The following is a 14,589-nucleotide window of genomic DNA, read 5'->3' as shown; positions in this document are numbered from 1 at the left end:
TGTGTGTGTATATGAAAACCAGTCCCACGCCTGAATTTTTTTCTTTTTCCATACCACTGTCATTGGTCTGGGATCACCTTAATATTACAACTATTGCTTTTGGAATACAAAGTAAGTTTTGGTGATTTCATAAGTGTCAGTCTTCAAGTTCAGACTAGTAGTAGCCTGACTTCCTTCTACTGTCTTTAGCCAGTACCTCTGAAATACCCCTTTTGCTGCTGTTAAACTGTTGTCTGTCATTCATTACTACCTTCCATGCCCTCTCTTCTTCATAAACAGATTACCCAAATTTCTCTTGGCCTGGGATACCCTTAATCATAGCAGGTAGTCCTTAGGCTCATACTGCAAAGCTATCCTATTCACTCAGGTTAACAGGGTAATTTTTGAGTGACCCCTTTCAGAAGAGGCTAGTTCAGTGGGTTGACAATGGAGTTGACAGTGTATGTATGTGTGAAGAAAAAAAGCATGCCTGTCTGTCTTCATCCTGCTATAGTAGTCACATTGTTCCAGAAACCTCTTCTGTCTTAGTAGACTTCAAGACAATTTCAACAACTGACAGAAAGATTCCTGCAGACTTCAGGAACCCAAGGTCACCTTGGGTATCCTGGAATGGCATTTGTAGGAAGAGCGGTATTTTTTTTTTTTTTTTTTTGTTAAGGAAATGCTAGTTGCACTTTTTTAATATGTAATTTCAATCACAGCCTGAGGTTCTTGCTTTGGAAATCTAGACCATCGGGGCAGTCATGAAGCTTTGTTCAGTCGTACATGTGTCACAGCTAATGCACTAGGTATGTCAGAGGTAGTTGCTTGCTAAGTACTAGACAACATTAAATGCAAATGACCTTATCAGAATGGAGCTCGTTCTGTTTGTTTTTGGAAGAGTGACCATCTGTGAATTGTTGGTGTTTCCAGTAACATGGAATTGCTGAAAACAGGACTGGAATTCCAAAACACCGTACCTGCATCATCCCTGACAATGATTCATTCATGAAAGCCTCCAGTAGTAGAGATTCTGCAACCTTCCTAGATGTTCTTGATGGGGATGTTTAATTTTGTGGCTTGAAAAGCGTTCTGGGGACTGCATTAAGCAAAAATTCCCTCTCATTTGTACAAGGGGTTTCTGAAAGGACATTGTTTCACAAGAGAATATACCTGTGTTAAGGCATTTCTTCTGTAAATACTGTCCAGCAAAATTTTGATGCAGCTCTGAACACCATCTTCGCTTTCAGTGTTTTTTTAAGTATTATGGTCAGAAGAATTTCTGTGTCCTTTTCGTTGACTTGACAGAGCAGAACAGAAACTGAAGCAAGATACGGGCCACTTGGCTAAGATGATCCTGAAATGTTCTACTGTGAAATAAATTTTTGTGAGTATTGGACCTACTGTTACAGAACTCCAGAGAACTTGTACAAATTGACTCTGGTGCTGTAATAATTCAGTTTTTAGGAAGTTCTAGAACTGCCTTATCAATAACAAGAATTTTTGTGCAAGCCCTCCATCTAAAGTATGGAAAGCCAACTTAAATGTTGTAGACCTTGCAGTATTTGTTGCTTGTGAGAAGTCTGGGGCTATATATTCAGTTATGTAGCTATCTTACTGACTCTAGGTTTTTCCTCTGTAATGTACCTTGCTTTTTGTCCCCACAGCTTCCATAGCAAAGAGATTATTTTTCAAAACCTTAATAAGACTCTAATCACTTGTATGCATGCAAACTTTGATGTAAGATCTTAAGTGTATTGTGTCATGAGTTGTGGGGTCCTGTTCAGGCCTGCAACTTTTTGTTCTCATAGTTGAATAGAGTATGACTAGTCTGACTTAAGTTCTTTGTACCAGAATATGTGTTTACCTGAGGGAATGAGAATAAGCATAAAAAACCGTGCCTATAACCACAATAACCTAAGTCAGAAATATTTGGAATAGCAGACTCTTATTGCAGACTTGTCTTAAATGATACTGTACAAGAGTAAGGCCTCATCTAGAAATTGTACTCTTGTGCAAAACTAATAATCTGCATTTCAGTTGTCCTTAGGCTTGTTCTCACAAAAAAAATGATGAAAACTTTCAGAAGATATTTGCATGTCTTCTGTATTGATATATGAGTCTGAATTATCTTGTTCTGTAGGTTTTATTCTATTAGAATAAGAAAGGAGGGAAGATATTTTCTTCAACTGATTTTCTAACTAATTTTTATCTATATATAGCTGGCAATTTAACTATCGTGAAACTAAATGCTGTCCCACTAAACAGTAACTTTGCTGGCTGGGCTACAAGTTGCAGGTGCTTATTAGGTGCCTTTTACCTTTCAGCCAGAAAAAGAAGTGATTAAAAAAATTTCATTACTTCAGAAATTTGAAATACTTCAAGTATTTTCAAGTGGGGTATGTGTGTGTGGGGTGTTGTTTGTTTGTTTTTTCTTTTTCTTTACCCCCTTCATTTTTAATCAGGATCTATGGGGGAAGGCAGGGGGATTCTGGGAATGTAGACACTTCTCCAAACAGCCATTGTATCTCCATTAGTGACTCGCCCTCAATATTATGGGCAGATTGATAAGAGAGAACTGTATTTTTGTTGGTTTTGTGTGTTGGTTTTTTGACAATTTTGAGAACTTCTCTGTTCCTTTACACTAGACAGTTCTATGAAGTTGAAGATGGGACTGGGGGTTAAGGTCATCTTAGACAAATTGATTCACAGAGACAAAAGGGACACTGTTGCTTTTCTGGGAGCAATTTAAAGGAAAATGAGGAAGAGGGCATCTGATAGCTTCTGCTTACATGTTGTGTATTTTTAGGCAAGAGCTATGTTTACACTGGCAGTGAAAGCCTTACCCTGGTGTGAGCTTTTGGGTATTATTGATAATACTGTAATGTAGCTAATGCTAAATAAAAGCTGTGAAGCTTTTTAAAAATTATTCACTGTGGAGTTCTGTAGTATGCGAAATATTTTCAGACTATCTGATACTTAAATGATCTACAGTAGTGCAAGGCAGAATATATTGAAATCTCACAGTCATATTGACTGATGACTGTAGATGCAATTTTAACTAATTACAGTATTTTAAATATAGTCTGCTATAGAGCAACTGGAATAGCTGAAGATGATGCTCAAAATACGTTAAATTAAATTATACCTCGCTTAAGTATATGTAGTTGTGGTAGTTCCGTATTGATTTATTTTTTCAGGTAACAGCAGTGAAGGTTTACTTACATCTTCATCTTTAAGTGGTAGGGGTTTTTTTTAAATACAAAAATAGCATATTTGTGTACTGATGTTTCTCCTCTAGAAGTATGTTGGTTTGTTGGTGGTTTTTTTTTGTGATAACATTTTCTTCATGCTATGGTTTAGCATAATTTCTTATTTTCTTTAAGTTGCATTTCTTCTTACATTCCTTTGTCTGGTTTGTTCTTGTACATACTCTCTCAGAAGCATTCTTTTTATATTTTGTGTTTTGGTGTTAGAAGAATATAATAGTATATATGTTCCTCTTTTGACCTGAGTCTTAACAAGACAAGACACGGAAGCAAAAATCCGAGTTAGCTTTTTAATCTGGGTTGGATCCTTTCACATTCCATGAAGGAGCTATGAATAGAATAAACCTCCCCACTGAAGAAATCAGTAACACTTTACATCAGTAAAACAAAATACATGATAGTATGACACTGTTAATAAGGCTATTAATAATGCACTTGTTTCTCTGGGAGCAAATTACTGCTTACTTGACTTAGCTGACTTGCCTGTGTTCTATTCGGTATATATTTCCTGAAATTCCAGTCTCTTTCTGTTTTTGTTTAAGTCCTTCTGCTGTTACTGTATAGCCCTGCTAATTTGGATTTCCCGTCCACTGAATTCCTGTTTTCAGCTGTTTCTCCTATCTAGTTAAAGCTTTTTTTTTCCTGTGCATAGTTAACTAATGTCTATTCTATAGAATGAGGTTACTTTACAGCAAAATAATCTAATTGCTTCCCAAAGCCACAGAGGGAACAAGAGAAGGTGGCTGTGTTAGTTTATGCACACCCACCTGCCTTATTTGCTTAATTCTTTATAAATGTGTTTTTAAAATATAAAAATTGTTGATGTACAGTGTGTTCTGGGTCATACATTTTTCTACACATAATTATTCCTTTTTTCCTACTCAACTGTTGCTTCTTGTGATTTTGATAAGTGTCACTTTCAGTCTTTCAGCTGTGCCTAAGAAGAGACAATACAAGTGGTTCCTGAGCATGTGCTCTAATAATCTGGTCTACAAATGAATGACAGTCCACTAATGAAGTATAAAAAATAAGTAGAAACAAGAGTATAACTGCCATATATAAAAGAGATTAATTTATACATGATTATTTGGAGTTAAGTGCTTATATGTGAGGGATGTTCTCCTTATGTGGAAGATACTTAAAATCTGAAGGATATATTCTTCATATGAAAGGTAGAAAATTGGTGGGATGTATGTCTGATTTAAATACTCAGCTTAAAAATCTTATTACGCAAGAAGGTATAACGAAGTTTCATCTAAGAGGTCAAAAAGTATTCTGGTAAAGTTAAGATTGTGAAATTAAGTTAGATCTTTCAAATAATGGTGAAGAGAATATAAACTTCTTTTACAAAAGGAGAAAGAAGTGGGGTTACTGTGCTCAGGAGAGTGAGCCAAAATTAGGGAGTATCTAAAAATAATTCCAAACTTCAATTAATATTTTTACTTTAGTTTCTGCTGAGAACATCTGTGATGAATGGAAGGTGGGATGGCTAATTGGAGACAGAATTTGGAAATAGGAAATTATTTTTCTTTATGAAGAGCTGACTGAAAAGAGGGGATTGTGTTCAATCTAAGAACCAGGAGCCTAGACAAATTGATCCCATTCATCCATCAGATTTCTGAAAGAATCTGGACATTAAATTGGAGATCAGTAGCAAAGATTCTTACTGGAACTATTGTCAGAGGTGGTTCATTATAATTGGAGAGAACAGCAAATGCAATCTTACATTTGAGAAGGAAAGAAGCAAGTAAGAAGATGATCCAGGCAGCTATTGGTTAGTTTTTCTGAATTCAGCAGTATTCAGTGCCTTCAAAACAATTTTGAAGAAAATAATTTACCTTAATTTTTGTAATAATTAGAAATGATTGGCATGCATATCTAGTGGTGGATTGTCTTGCATTATGAGAGCCGCCTTCTAAAAACTTTTTTCTCATTTTTTTAAAGGAAGTAAGTTAGGCATGTATTGCCTGCCATACCTATTTACTGTAATAACGTTTACTTTTTGAAAAAGCTAAAGGTAAAAAGGCAAAAAAAGCGCACAAAAGCGAAATGCTGATAGAAAGTACATATTATGATGCAATTTACCTTCTCCTGTCACTTTCTACCTTTCTTATTTATCATCTCTTACTTGTTAATGGGGCAGGGAACTTGTTCTTGAGGAAATAATAATGTTTAAAAAAGTATGTTAAAGATTCTTGCCTGTCTGATATTTAAGGAAAGATGATAGAAAATGCTTCATCTTTGGCAGTTTGATGGTGCAGAATAAAAATTGGAAATACTTGTTCAGAGTGCTGTTTGATCTTTGTTAAGGTTTTTGTTTGGCTGCTTTTTTTTTCTGTTTTTATCTGCTAGAGCTATATGCCTTTCTGACTTTGCTACATCCCAAATTTTAATTCATATGGACAGATAGATTCCTGCACAGTGAGAATTCTCTCTCCAAATTCTTTAGGAAGATTAAATCTTTATAAAGACTATTTTAACCGTAAAAAGTGCAGAGGAAAGAGGTCATCAGGTATATATCATGCAGGAATACAATGAAGATTATTCAAATCATTAAATACTTTATACCTCTGAGCCTTTTGCTGTCATTGTCTCATGATTATTCTTATACTGAAAGTAAAAAAGTTATTTAAGAGGTGTAGCTTATGTTAACACTTGAGAACACTGCTGTAAAACTGTCTATACAAAAAACTGTCTGTATACAAATGTCAAGTTTTAATGGATTTGGAAGTCCACATAAACCATCCTGTATGCTATAAACAATAGAGAATTTCTTGCCTTTTTCTCTGTGAGAATTAGCTGACATGATGCGATAGCTTAACGTGCTTGCATTTATACAGGAAGAACAAAGAAGCAAAGAATGCTTTATATTTTTAATTTATTGTCTTTCAGCAAGTGTGCACTTTATTCTGATGACTTGCTGAATTGTTACTTATGATGATGTGTATTGCTATGAATTGTGTATTCATGAAGAAGGCAGTTTTAACCCCCAATTATATTTTTCTGCCTCGCAAATTAAGTGGAAATTTGGTATAAATTGCTGGTATGAAATCTCATTTATTTTACAGGTCTGATATCAATAACAATCTGCAACTAGTAATTGCTTTTTTCTTTAACTTTTTATTTCTCTTAATAAACTTCAAGGTCAGTCTAACATAGATTGTGTATATATAGAGTATGTATTCTATAGTCTTTTAGTTCTTCCAACACTTAAAATATTTTTAATGAATTTTGGGGGTAAATATTGGGTGACTGTTGTTTTATGGGAGATATATTGCTGGCTAAATATTTCTCCCTTGGAAGTATGAACACTAAAATGTGGCTCTTTGAGAAACTAAAAAAGATTTTTTTCTGATATAAGATTATCGGGTAAGGGTATTCTTACAATTAGCTTATGTGTCTTCTTGCTGCCACTCAAATGAATTGCTTTTGCAGTGTTGTCTTTTAAGTAGCTTTTCGTGGTGATATCAGAGATTCTGGTGTTGAATATATCATGAGTCATTTGATTAAAATAGTGCCACTTAAGATTTATTCTCATCAAAACTGCTGAGAATCCTCATCGTTCTGTCAGTTCTTTTCACATTTCTGAAGAAACGATTTGTACCATGGTAAAGCTCTATGCTGCAAATTCTTTTATGATAACAGTAGTATAGTTTCTAGAGATTTCCTTACAGCTATTACACTTAGCAGATAATTTTCCCCTATGCTGTATGTAAAACTGTAGTAGGTGCTCTTAATGTATGGCTAGTATTCTGCCACTTAAGATGCACTATTGTATGTTTCTATAAAGTAGGATTAAAGATATGGGTAGCTAAGTGTGATAATCTTGGGGCTTTTGTTTGTTTTAATTTAGTTTAATTTAATGTTCTCCAACACTTCTGATAAAAACTACTGTTTCCTGGGAGCCTAGGGAAACTTCTGCTGAATGGGTTTTTCAGAGAGGCATAAGGAAGTTCAATGTCAAACTCCAACTGAAATTGGTAAAAACTAGGGCTGCTTCCTTAAGCAGTTGAGAAATGCAAGGTAAGGCCATTCTCCACACTGTTTTTGTTGTGTGTTAGTAGAATGCAGAAGTGTTATCTACATTTTTTTCAAGTAACTCCTTTTAAACCGATGTTCTTGATAGTAGGGGTCTGTTCTTCAGATGCTAAAAATAATTTAACATCCAGTATTGGAAAAATAGGTGAATTACATTAGAACTGTGCATATGCATAGCAGTAATACTGTGGTCACAATATTATGGTCTGTACAACCTTGATTCAGATTACTTATGTCTGTACATCATGACAGAAGTTATGGCTCATGTCTATTTTACTAAAGTAATCTTTTTACATCTATGGTTATCCATTTCTTGATGACCAGCTGGTGACTATTGCGTCTGACTTAAATATACTTGAGATCTCATAACTACAGTTAAAGTTGGGGAGTGTGATGTAATACTAAACATCTTGAAAAAGATTGTCCTGTGTATCTCACATTTGTCTCCCAAAATAGAAAGATATGTTTACTCTAACCTATTCTGACTCTTTGCCATTCTTGAGAGCTATGTTGTGAAAACTTACTTTAGGAAAGCTCTTACCAAGAATAATAGGTTCTGTAAAGAAGGCAAGCACGATGGCTTAGGGTGTGATGAGTCAAGTAATGAATTTAAAAAGAATTGTTCATTATATGAACAGTATCATTTTTGTATACTGAATGAAGCAGAACTTGGTTGTGTGGAAAAAAAAAACACCACTTGTCACTTGATTTAAAGCACTCTATTACCTGTCTGGAAAAAAAACAAAAAATCTAGAGTTGCACATAATTACTTAATGCGAGCAGTGTATGCTATAGCATTTTTAAAGAGCAACTAAATTTCAGTGTTTCACATCAGGACAGTATACCCCATCTCGTACATTCACAGTTTTGAGATAGTTGAGCATTGTCTTTGAGAAAGTAACGTGAGGATCATTATTGCGGTTGGACAGAACGTGCAGCTGATTGAGTTTTCTGTCTCATGATGGCTTAAGGAGACCCTACAAGAATATGGGGAGGCATACAGTGATGGTTTCTGTAGTGAACTCGTAGCAGCCTGCAGTTTGGGGTCTGCCTGAGCCGGAGATTATGTTCTGTGTTCAGCAACAATTGGTATACTTTCTGCTCCCTCAAGGTTTTATATAATATTTTTGAACTCATCTACATTTTTGACATCTGCAGCATAATGTAGCAGTAGTAGTATTTATTTGTGTGTTTTGGGCAGTTATTAATCTTGTTACCTAATGATTTGTTACCTTAGTTACTTTATGTCTAGAATTGATTTCTAACTCTCTAGCGTCTTGTTAAGTACTCTACTTTTTCAGTCAAAATAAAAAGTCTTAAGTGTGTTTAGTTCCTTTCACAATTAGAAGAATTCTTATATCATTTTCTGTTTTTTTTTTTAATGTTCTGTACTTTTTTTTTTCTGATGGGGGTAGGGGAACTGGGGGCAGACGAGAGGAGAGGCTGAAATAGTGTGCATCACTCAAGATGTGAGCACACAAAGATTTCATACCACAGCATAAGGGATTTCTGGTTTTGTGTTGAAAGTATGGGGGACATTTGTGTCACTTTTCCCCTTCAGTCCTTTCCTTGAAGTTATTCTATTTCCTTTTTGGATTACCACTGATTTTCTCATAGGGTTGCCTGTGGTAGCTCCAGGTATTTTTCTCAGTGCTAACACTATGCACAAACAACTATTGTCATACTTCATGTGGATTACTCATTTACCTATTTGGAATTTTATCTGCCATTTACTTTTCAGCTACTTTCAGATACTGTGGTAGTTTTCAGCAGTCAGCTTCAATTTCTGTTGCAGGGGATAATTTACTAAACCAAGACAGTCAACTTTCCTTGCAGTTCCTATATGACTGAATGAGGCAGGATGAATTCTTGTGGTGACGTTCTTTCACTGAAAAGGCTGAATAATTTTTTTTAACCTTTTGGGTTTTTGTCAGCTAATGTAGCTCTTCATTCCTAAGATGATCCCCTCTGTTACTGAAAATTGTAACCAAGAAAACTTTCCCAAACCAAATGATAGTTTAGAAAAATGACATGAGTTTATTGCAGTGCTGGGTGCATGGGGGATTTCTCCTCCTAACATGCACGCTGAAGGAAAAGGCACACATTACATACGTTTAAAAAATGAATATGTAATTCCCAAGAAGTACGTGCCTATTTCCAGGGAATCTAATGCATATATTGTGAGACTGCCTCTGCGCATGTAGCCTTGCTTATCTTGTCTATAGGAAGCTTATACAAAGGGGCCTGTTAAATACAATTAACTTAAGTTTTTGGTATCACCTCCTTGCACACATGATTGTTTAGTGGTTTTGAAGACCCTTTTGTAAGGGAATTTAAGTATCTTGGAAATCTAAGTCAATCATATCATTGTTCCTTCCTCCTGATTCCTTTGAGTGATTAATAGAAATATTACCATCTACAAAAGTAACACTGATTTTTTTCACATAGTATCTTGCTTGTATATCTACTAATTCTAATTTTTACTGTTTCTACAGGTTTGCCTAGTAATCAAATTTACTTCTGTCAGTTCCCAGGAGCCCTTTTTATTAAAAAAAACAAACACCAAAACCTCCACATTTGCCACTTTATTATTCCAGTATTGAGTGTATTTTTAACCAAATATGTAAACAGAACACCTAGATTCAATAATTTAAAACTCTGCAAAGACTACCTTTTGGTGCTGGTGACTGTTTCTTTTACTGTTGGTGTTCAGAAAACTTCCTTTTTGAGATAATTCCTCTAGCTTATTCTCATTTAAGTCCAGTATGGGAGCCTCAGAAAGTTCCTATATACTAAATACTGATGGGAAGACTTCACTGACTTTTCTGTGGGTTTTTGGAACTTCACTGCTGTAAAGCCAGTAATGAAAGCATGTAAGTTCTGCAAATACGGACAGACTGTTATGAGGACAAAAAGATAGCGTCTCTCTTACTCCAAGCTCTTACTAAATCCTAGGTATGGGAGTTTTAGGGTATTACAAAGGAAGCAATCATCAGTTCTTCAAATTGTTTTTAAATACTGAAACTGATTGTTTTTCCCACTCTTGCTGTGTTCACTCACTAAGCTCATTTGATTGAAATTTTGCTCAGAAAAGGTTGTTTTGAAACAAAGTGTTCTGGAATATTTTTGCCTGAATGGTCGTTGTTTGCCATAACAATTAATAATTTGAAAATAATGATGATATCAGACAGACCTGTAGTACAAGTAGGTGACTGTTTTTTGTTTGTTTGTTTTCCTTCCCACTTTTTCTTTTCTAAGCCTATGGAAAAGTGTTCCTAGTAAGGAAAGTAAGTGGCCATGATGCTGGAAAGCTGTATGCCATGAAAGTACTGAAGAAAGCAACAATAGTTCAAAAAGCGAAAACAACCGAGCACACAAGGACAGAACGACAAGTGTTGGAGCACATTAGGCAATCACCATTTTTGGTCACATTACATTATGCCTTCCAGACAGATACAAAGCTTCATCTCATTTTAGGTGAGTAGTTTTCAGGATTGAAGTTTTATGTTAATGAAAGAAAAAAAATCTCCCCTTTTATTTCCTTAATGTTTTGTAGGTTTTGTTTTTCATGTGGTCTTAGGTACTGTGCGTTTAGAGATTGCGTGAGAGACTATAGGAAGTAAAATACTGTTAATCTTCAACAGTGTCTGTGTTTGTGGTTTTCCTGTTTGAACTTTAGTGTGCTACTCTGACTTGGGGAGGAGGGCTATCATCAATAACACATGAAGCAAAAAGTGTATGTCAAGTACCTAAACCAGGGAAATATTTTCTTGAATTTATATAGAAGATAAAATTTTGATTTTAATATTTTTAACCAATATATACTGCATTAGTTCAGATCTTCAGACAAACTGCTACCATAAATGAAAAAGCTTTTAATCTGTATGAATATGAGCATTAAGGTGATTCAGTTTATTTTCTCTGTGTGTTGCCTTTGTGTATGTGACACAGGTTATTGGTAAGGTGGAATGACCAAACATGACTTTGTTAACTGGTATTAGTTGGAAAGAAGAAAAAAATAAGGAAATATTTAAGCAGCAGAAAGCTTTCTACTTAAAAGATGCTGCACATTTCGGTCTAAGAACATGTTGTATATTGTCCTCAACATGATCAGTGTTTTTAAAATGTTATTTGAGAGGGCGGGGCTGCCTGTCCTTATGCTGACTGTTTTAGCAGCTGAAATGCTGCAAACTGGAAGATTATATCGGGCAGTTCCTTTTTTCTGAAAAAATGAATGCACAATATGGGTGATACCAGTTAGAGATGATTGTGCTTTCATTTATTTCTGGTCAAATTCCCTACAACATTGGAATCTACAAGTTGTTGGTACAGTTTCCTGCTGTAAAATGCTGGTAAAAATACTGGTATTGTGGATCAGTTTCTTGTTTTGTGTGTTGTGATGCTTCATTTCGGTAGGTTCTACTAGTAGCTTTTGTAAATCTCTATTTAAGAGAGTTGCTTGCTATTGAACTATTACATAGCAAGCCTTAGAACATTCTTCATTCCACTTTTGTCCTTGCTATTTTGCTTTCCATTTTGCTGTGAAGAACTACATCTATTTCTGTAGCATTTGCAAGGTTGGCAGAAGATGATCAGGAACTTTCTTAGGGTTTTCAACTTGGATATACTTTTTGTATGTGCATGTTCTCTCTATTACCTACTGCTATCCTTTTTCAGAACAGTAATGTTTTGGGGAAAGATGCTCAGATGAAGGAGTTGTATTCCTTTTGCTTTATACTCCACTTCATTGCCTTTGAAGAGTTTTGTCCTTCTCAGGAAGATGAAGGATTTTTCCTGTTAATTAGAAATATTATTCGCAGGAGCTGGAAAAGTGTATTAAAATCAACTCTAAACCTTACTGTTTCAGAAAGCATTTGCTGCCAAAACTTTTTGTTATGAAACCATTTCATCTTTGAGTATTGAGATGCTTGCATGTTTTGATTTTTTTGGGTGTTAAGAGGCAATCTAAAGTCACAGATTTCTGTGCTGAAAGTAGAGCTTTTTCATAAGACTTGGTACCACTTTAATATTGGAAATATTTCTGCCTTTCAGATCAGCAGCAAATTTTGGGTTTGGTATATAAGATGTGTTTGTGCAAAAGGTACAGGCAATTTTTAAAGACTGCTTACTTAGAGTATTTTTTTTTTTTTTAAAAAAAAGGAATGATCAGGTTAATGCTTGAGTGCAGAATAAATTTTTGTAGTGAATTACTTGAAGTGAATGGTCCTTTTAATTGAAGTACAAGTTTTGCAGTTCCTTTTAGCTTGTAACTTTGATTTATTGAATCTTTATTAACAGGCTGATTTAGACATTAAATCAATGAAATTTTATTAATGTTATATGAATCTACATGACTGGCTGTCAATTCTTAGGAAGGTGTTCTTTGCGCATACCTTAGTTTCATATACTACAGTGAGATAATACAGGCATTTGAGGAGCTCAGGCTTAAATGGAGTGTTCACTAGATTTGTTTTGAAAGTGAGTTGAAAATTGTAATAAGGATTCTTACAAATTCCTCTGACTAGGACTTTAAAGAAATAGTAGAATATTGTCACAGGCTGGAAAATGCTAGAGACAGTTAGAAATACTTTGATAGCTTTGTGATTCCTTGATGGTTAACCTTTAATAATTAAGGGGGGGTTTTCGTTAAGTTATTAGTTAATAATTTGGAAAAAAGTTTGAAAGGTTAAATGAGACAGAATGTCAACATTTGTTATAAATATTACAGTACTGTTCTTTAAATTCGGATATTTTTGTCTAGAACGAAGTTTAGATCCCACTAGAAATACTAAAAAACACAGCAAACCAAACCAAAAAAACCCCGCACACCTGAGTTGGATGTAGTTACCTAAAAATAAATACTTACTGATAAAGAAATTTAAGTGACAAGGATAATTAGAAGGTGAAAAAAACCTCTTAAGGAAAAATTAACAGCTTAACATTATATTCTCATAAGAGACAAAGAGGAGGGAGCCCAGTAGTTCTGAAGAACATTACATAGCAGATAGTGCAGACTGGGCACATGCCCACCATAACACAATCTTAAGGTGACATTTAAATCAAGAAATTAAAAGCTGATACATAATTAAAGGCCTTTTTGTTCTTGTTTTTTGCTCTCCCACGAAGTCTACATGAATCCATTCTCAGAGTACTAGTTGGGGCCAGAAAAGTAATTTTTTCCTTCTTTTTAGCAGAAAATGGGAATAATTAGGGGGGTTAATTTATTTTAATCACTTTTTGTAACAATGAGAATCTCTTCTACCTAACATGGCCTGAAGCTACTTTGTAATTCAGATGGGCTTCACACTCTCCTTGACAAAAAAAACACCCTGTTTGTTGCACGTTTTTTATGTCTCATTATGTAAATCTTTGTAAATCACTACTTTGATTTAGTTTTGAAATTTGTTTTGGAGGCTGTCTGTGTTTTTGTACCTCGCTGAACTTGGTGTATGAGCAAATTGTCATTTCAGTTTCAAGAGGTTTTAGAATTGGAGTCTCAGTGCAATATTTAATACAGTTCTTTATTCCATCAGACTATATAGTGGTATGAATTTAGCCTGGATCGAGTGCAGACATGCAGCTGCATTTCTGCCAGATTTCCAGAATACAGGGTTTGGAGCTGATTTTAAGTTATGATTGAAAGAACAAAGTATAGTATCCGTGTGAATACCAGTTCCATACAAACTTTGTAGTCACGTGAGGTTAACCTACTAATACTAATAAAATCTGAACAGTCCAGTGGAGTTTATATTGAAGTAATTGATTTTTTTTTTTTTCTTCCCATTTTCAGAGGTGCATTTTATCTAGCACCAAGAATTTAAAGGCTGGTTGTTTCATAGGGCTGTGGTTACTGTTGTAACTTGAAAAGAATGAGGGTTGTTCTGCCACTCCTGTGGTAGCTTTAGTTTGTATCTGTCACAGTCCTTAGAACAGCAACTGGGAATTCAGTTCTTACTTTGACCTAAGTTAGAAGTTCTGAGTAGAAATATTTCAAAAATTTTTCTCCATTATCTTTTTCTCCATGACTAGAATGCTGAGGTTTTTTTGGAAGAAGGAAGCAATTGTAAAATGTGGATAACTTATACTTTCTAATAATTTCTTTTTATATGCTTATTGATCTAGATAAACGATCTTCCTCACATTGTTTGGGAATCAATACTAGTAGAATCAAGCAGAGAACTGGAGAACTAAAAAGGAGAGAGATCAGTGTGTCTATAATGTGTATATATGCTTTCTCCTTTGAAGTATTAATGAACTTATAATATTTGCATTTGTAATTTATGGATGTTTGAGGTTTATTTTA

The 14,589-nt window shown here is 34.8% G+C and overlaps 1 protein-coding gene across 2 annotated transcripts in view; it reads left to right on the top strand.

Moving 5' to 3' along the window:
* RPS6KA5 (ribosomal protein S6 kinase A5) overlaps positions 1–14,589 on the top strand; it is an 87,122-nt gene that overhangs the window by 13,382 nt on the left and 59,151 nt on the right. The window contains exon 3 of one of the 2 annotated variants that reach the window (XM_074908541.1): positions 10,545–10,763. The exons of the other annotated variant lie outside the window; for it this stretch is intronic. Coding sequence (XP_074764642.1) covers positions 10,545–10,763 — 219 coding nt within the window. The remainder of the gene's footprint in view (positions 1–10,544; positions 10,764–14,589) is intronic. 2 annotated transcript variants of the gene reach the window in all.

This window comes from Athene noctua, chromosome 6 (assembly GCF_965140245.1).
Source record: "Athene noctua chromosome 6, bAthNoc1.hap1.1, whole genome shotgun sequence".
Taxonomy (NCBI): domain Eukaryota; kingdom Metazoa; phylum Chordata; class Aves; order Strigiformes; family Strigidae; genus Athene; species Athene noctua.
Note: the sequence above shows the minus strand (reverse complement) of the source record. Positions and strands in the feature narration are given on the sequence as shown.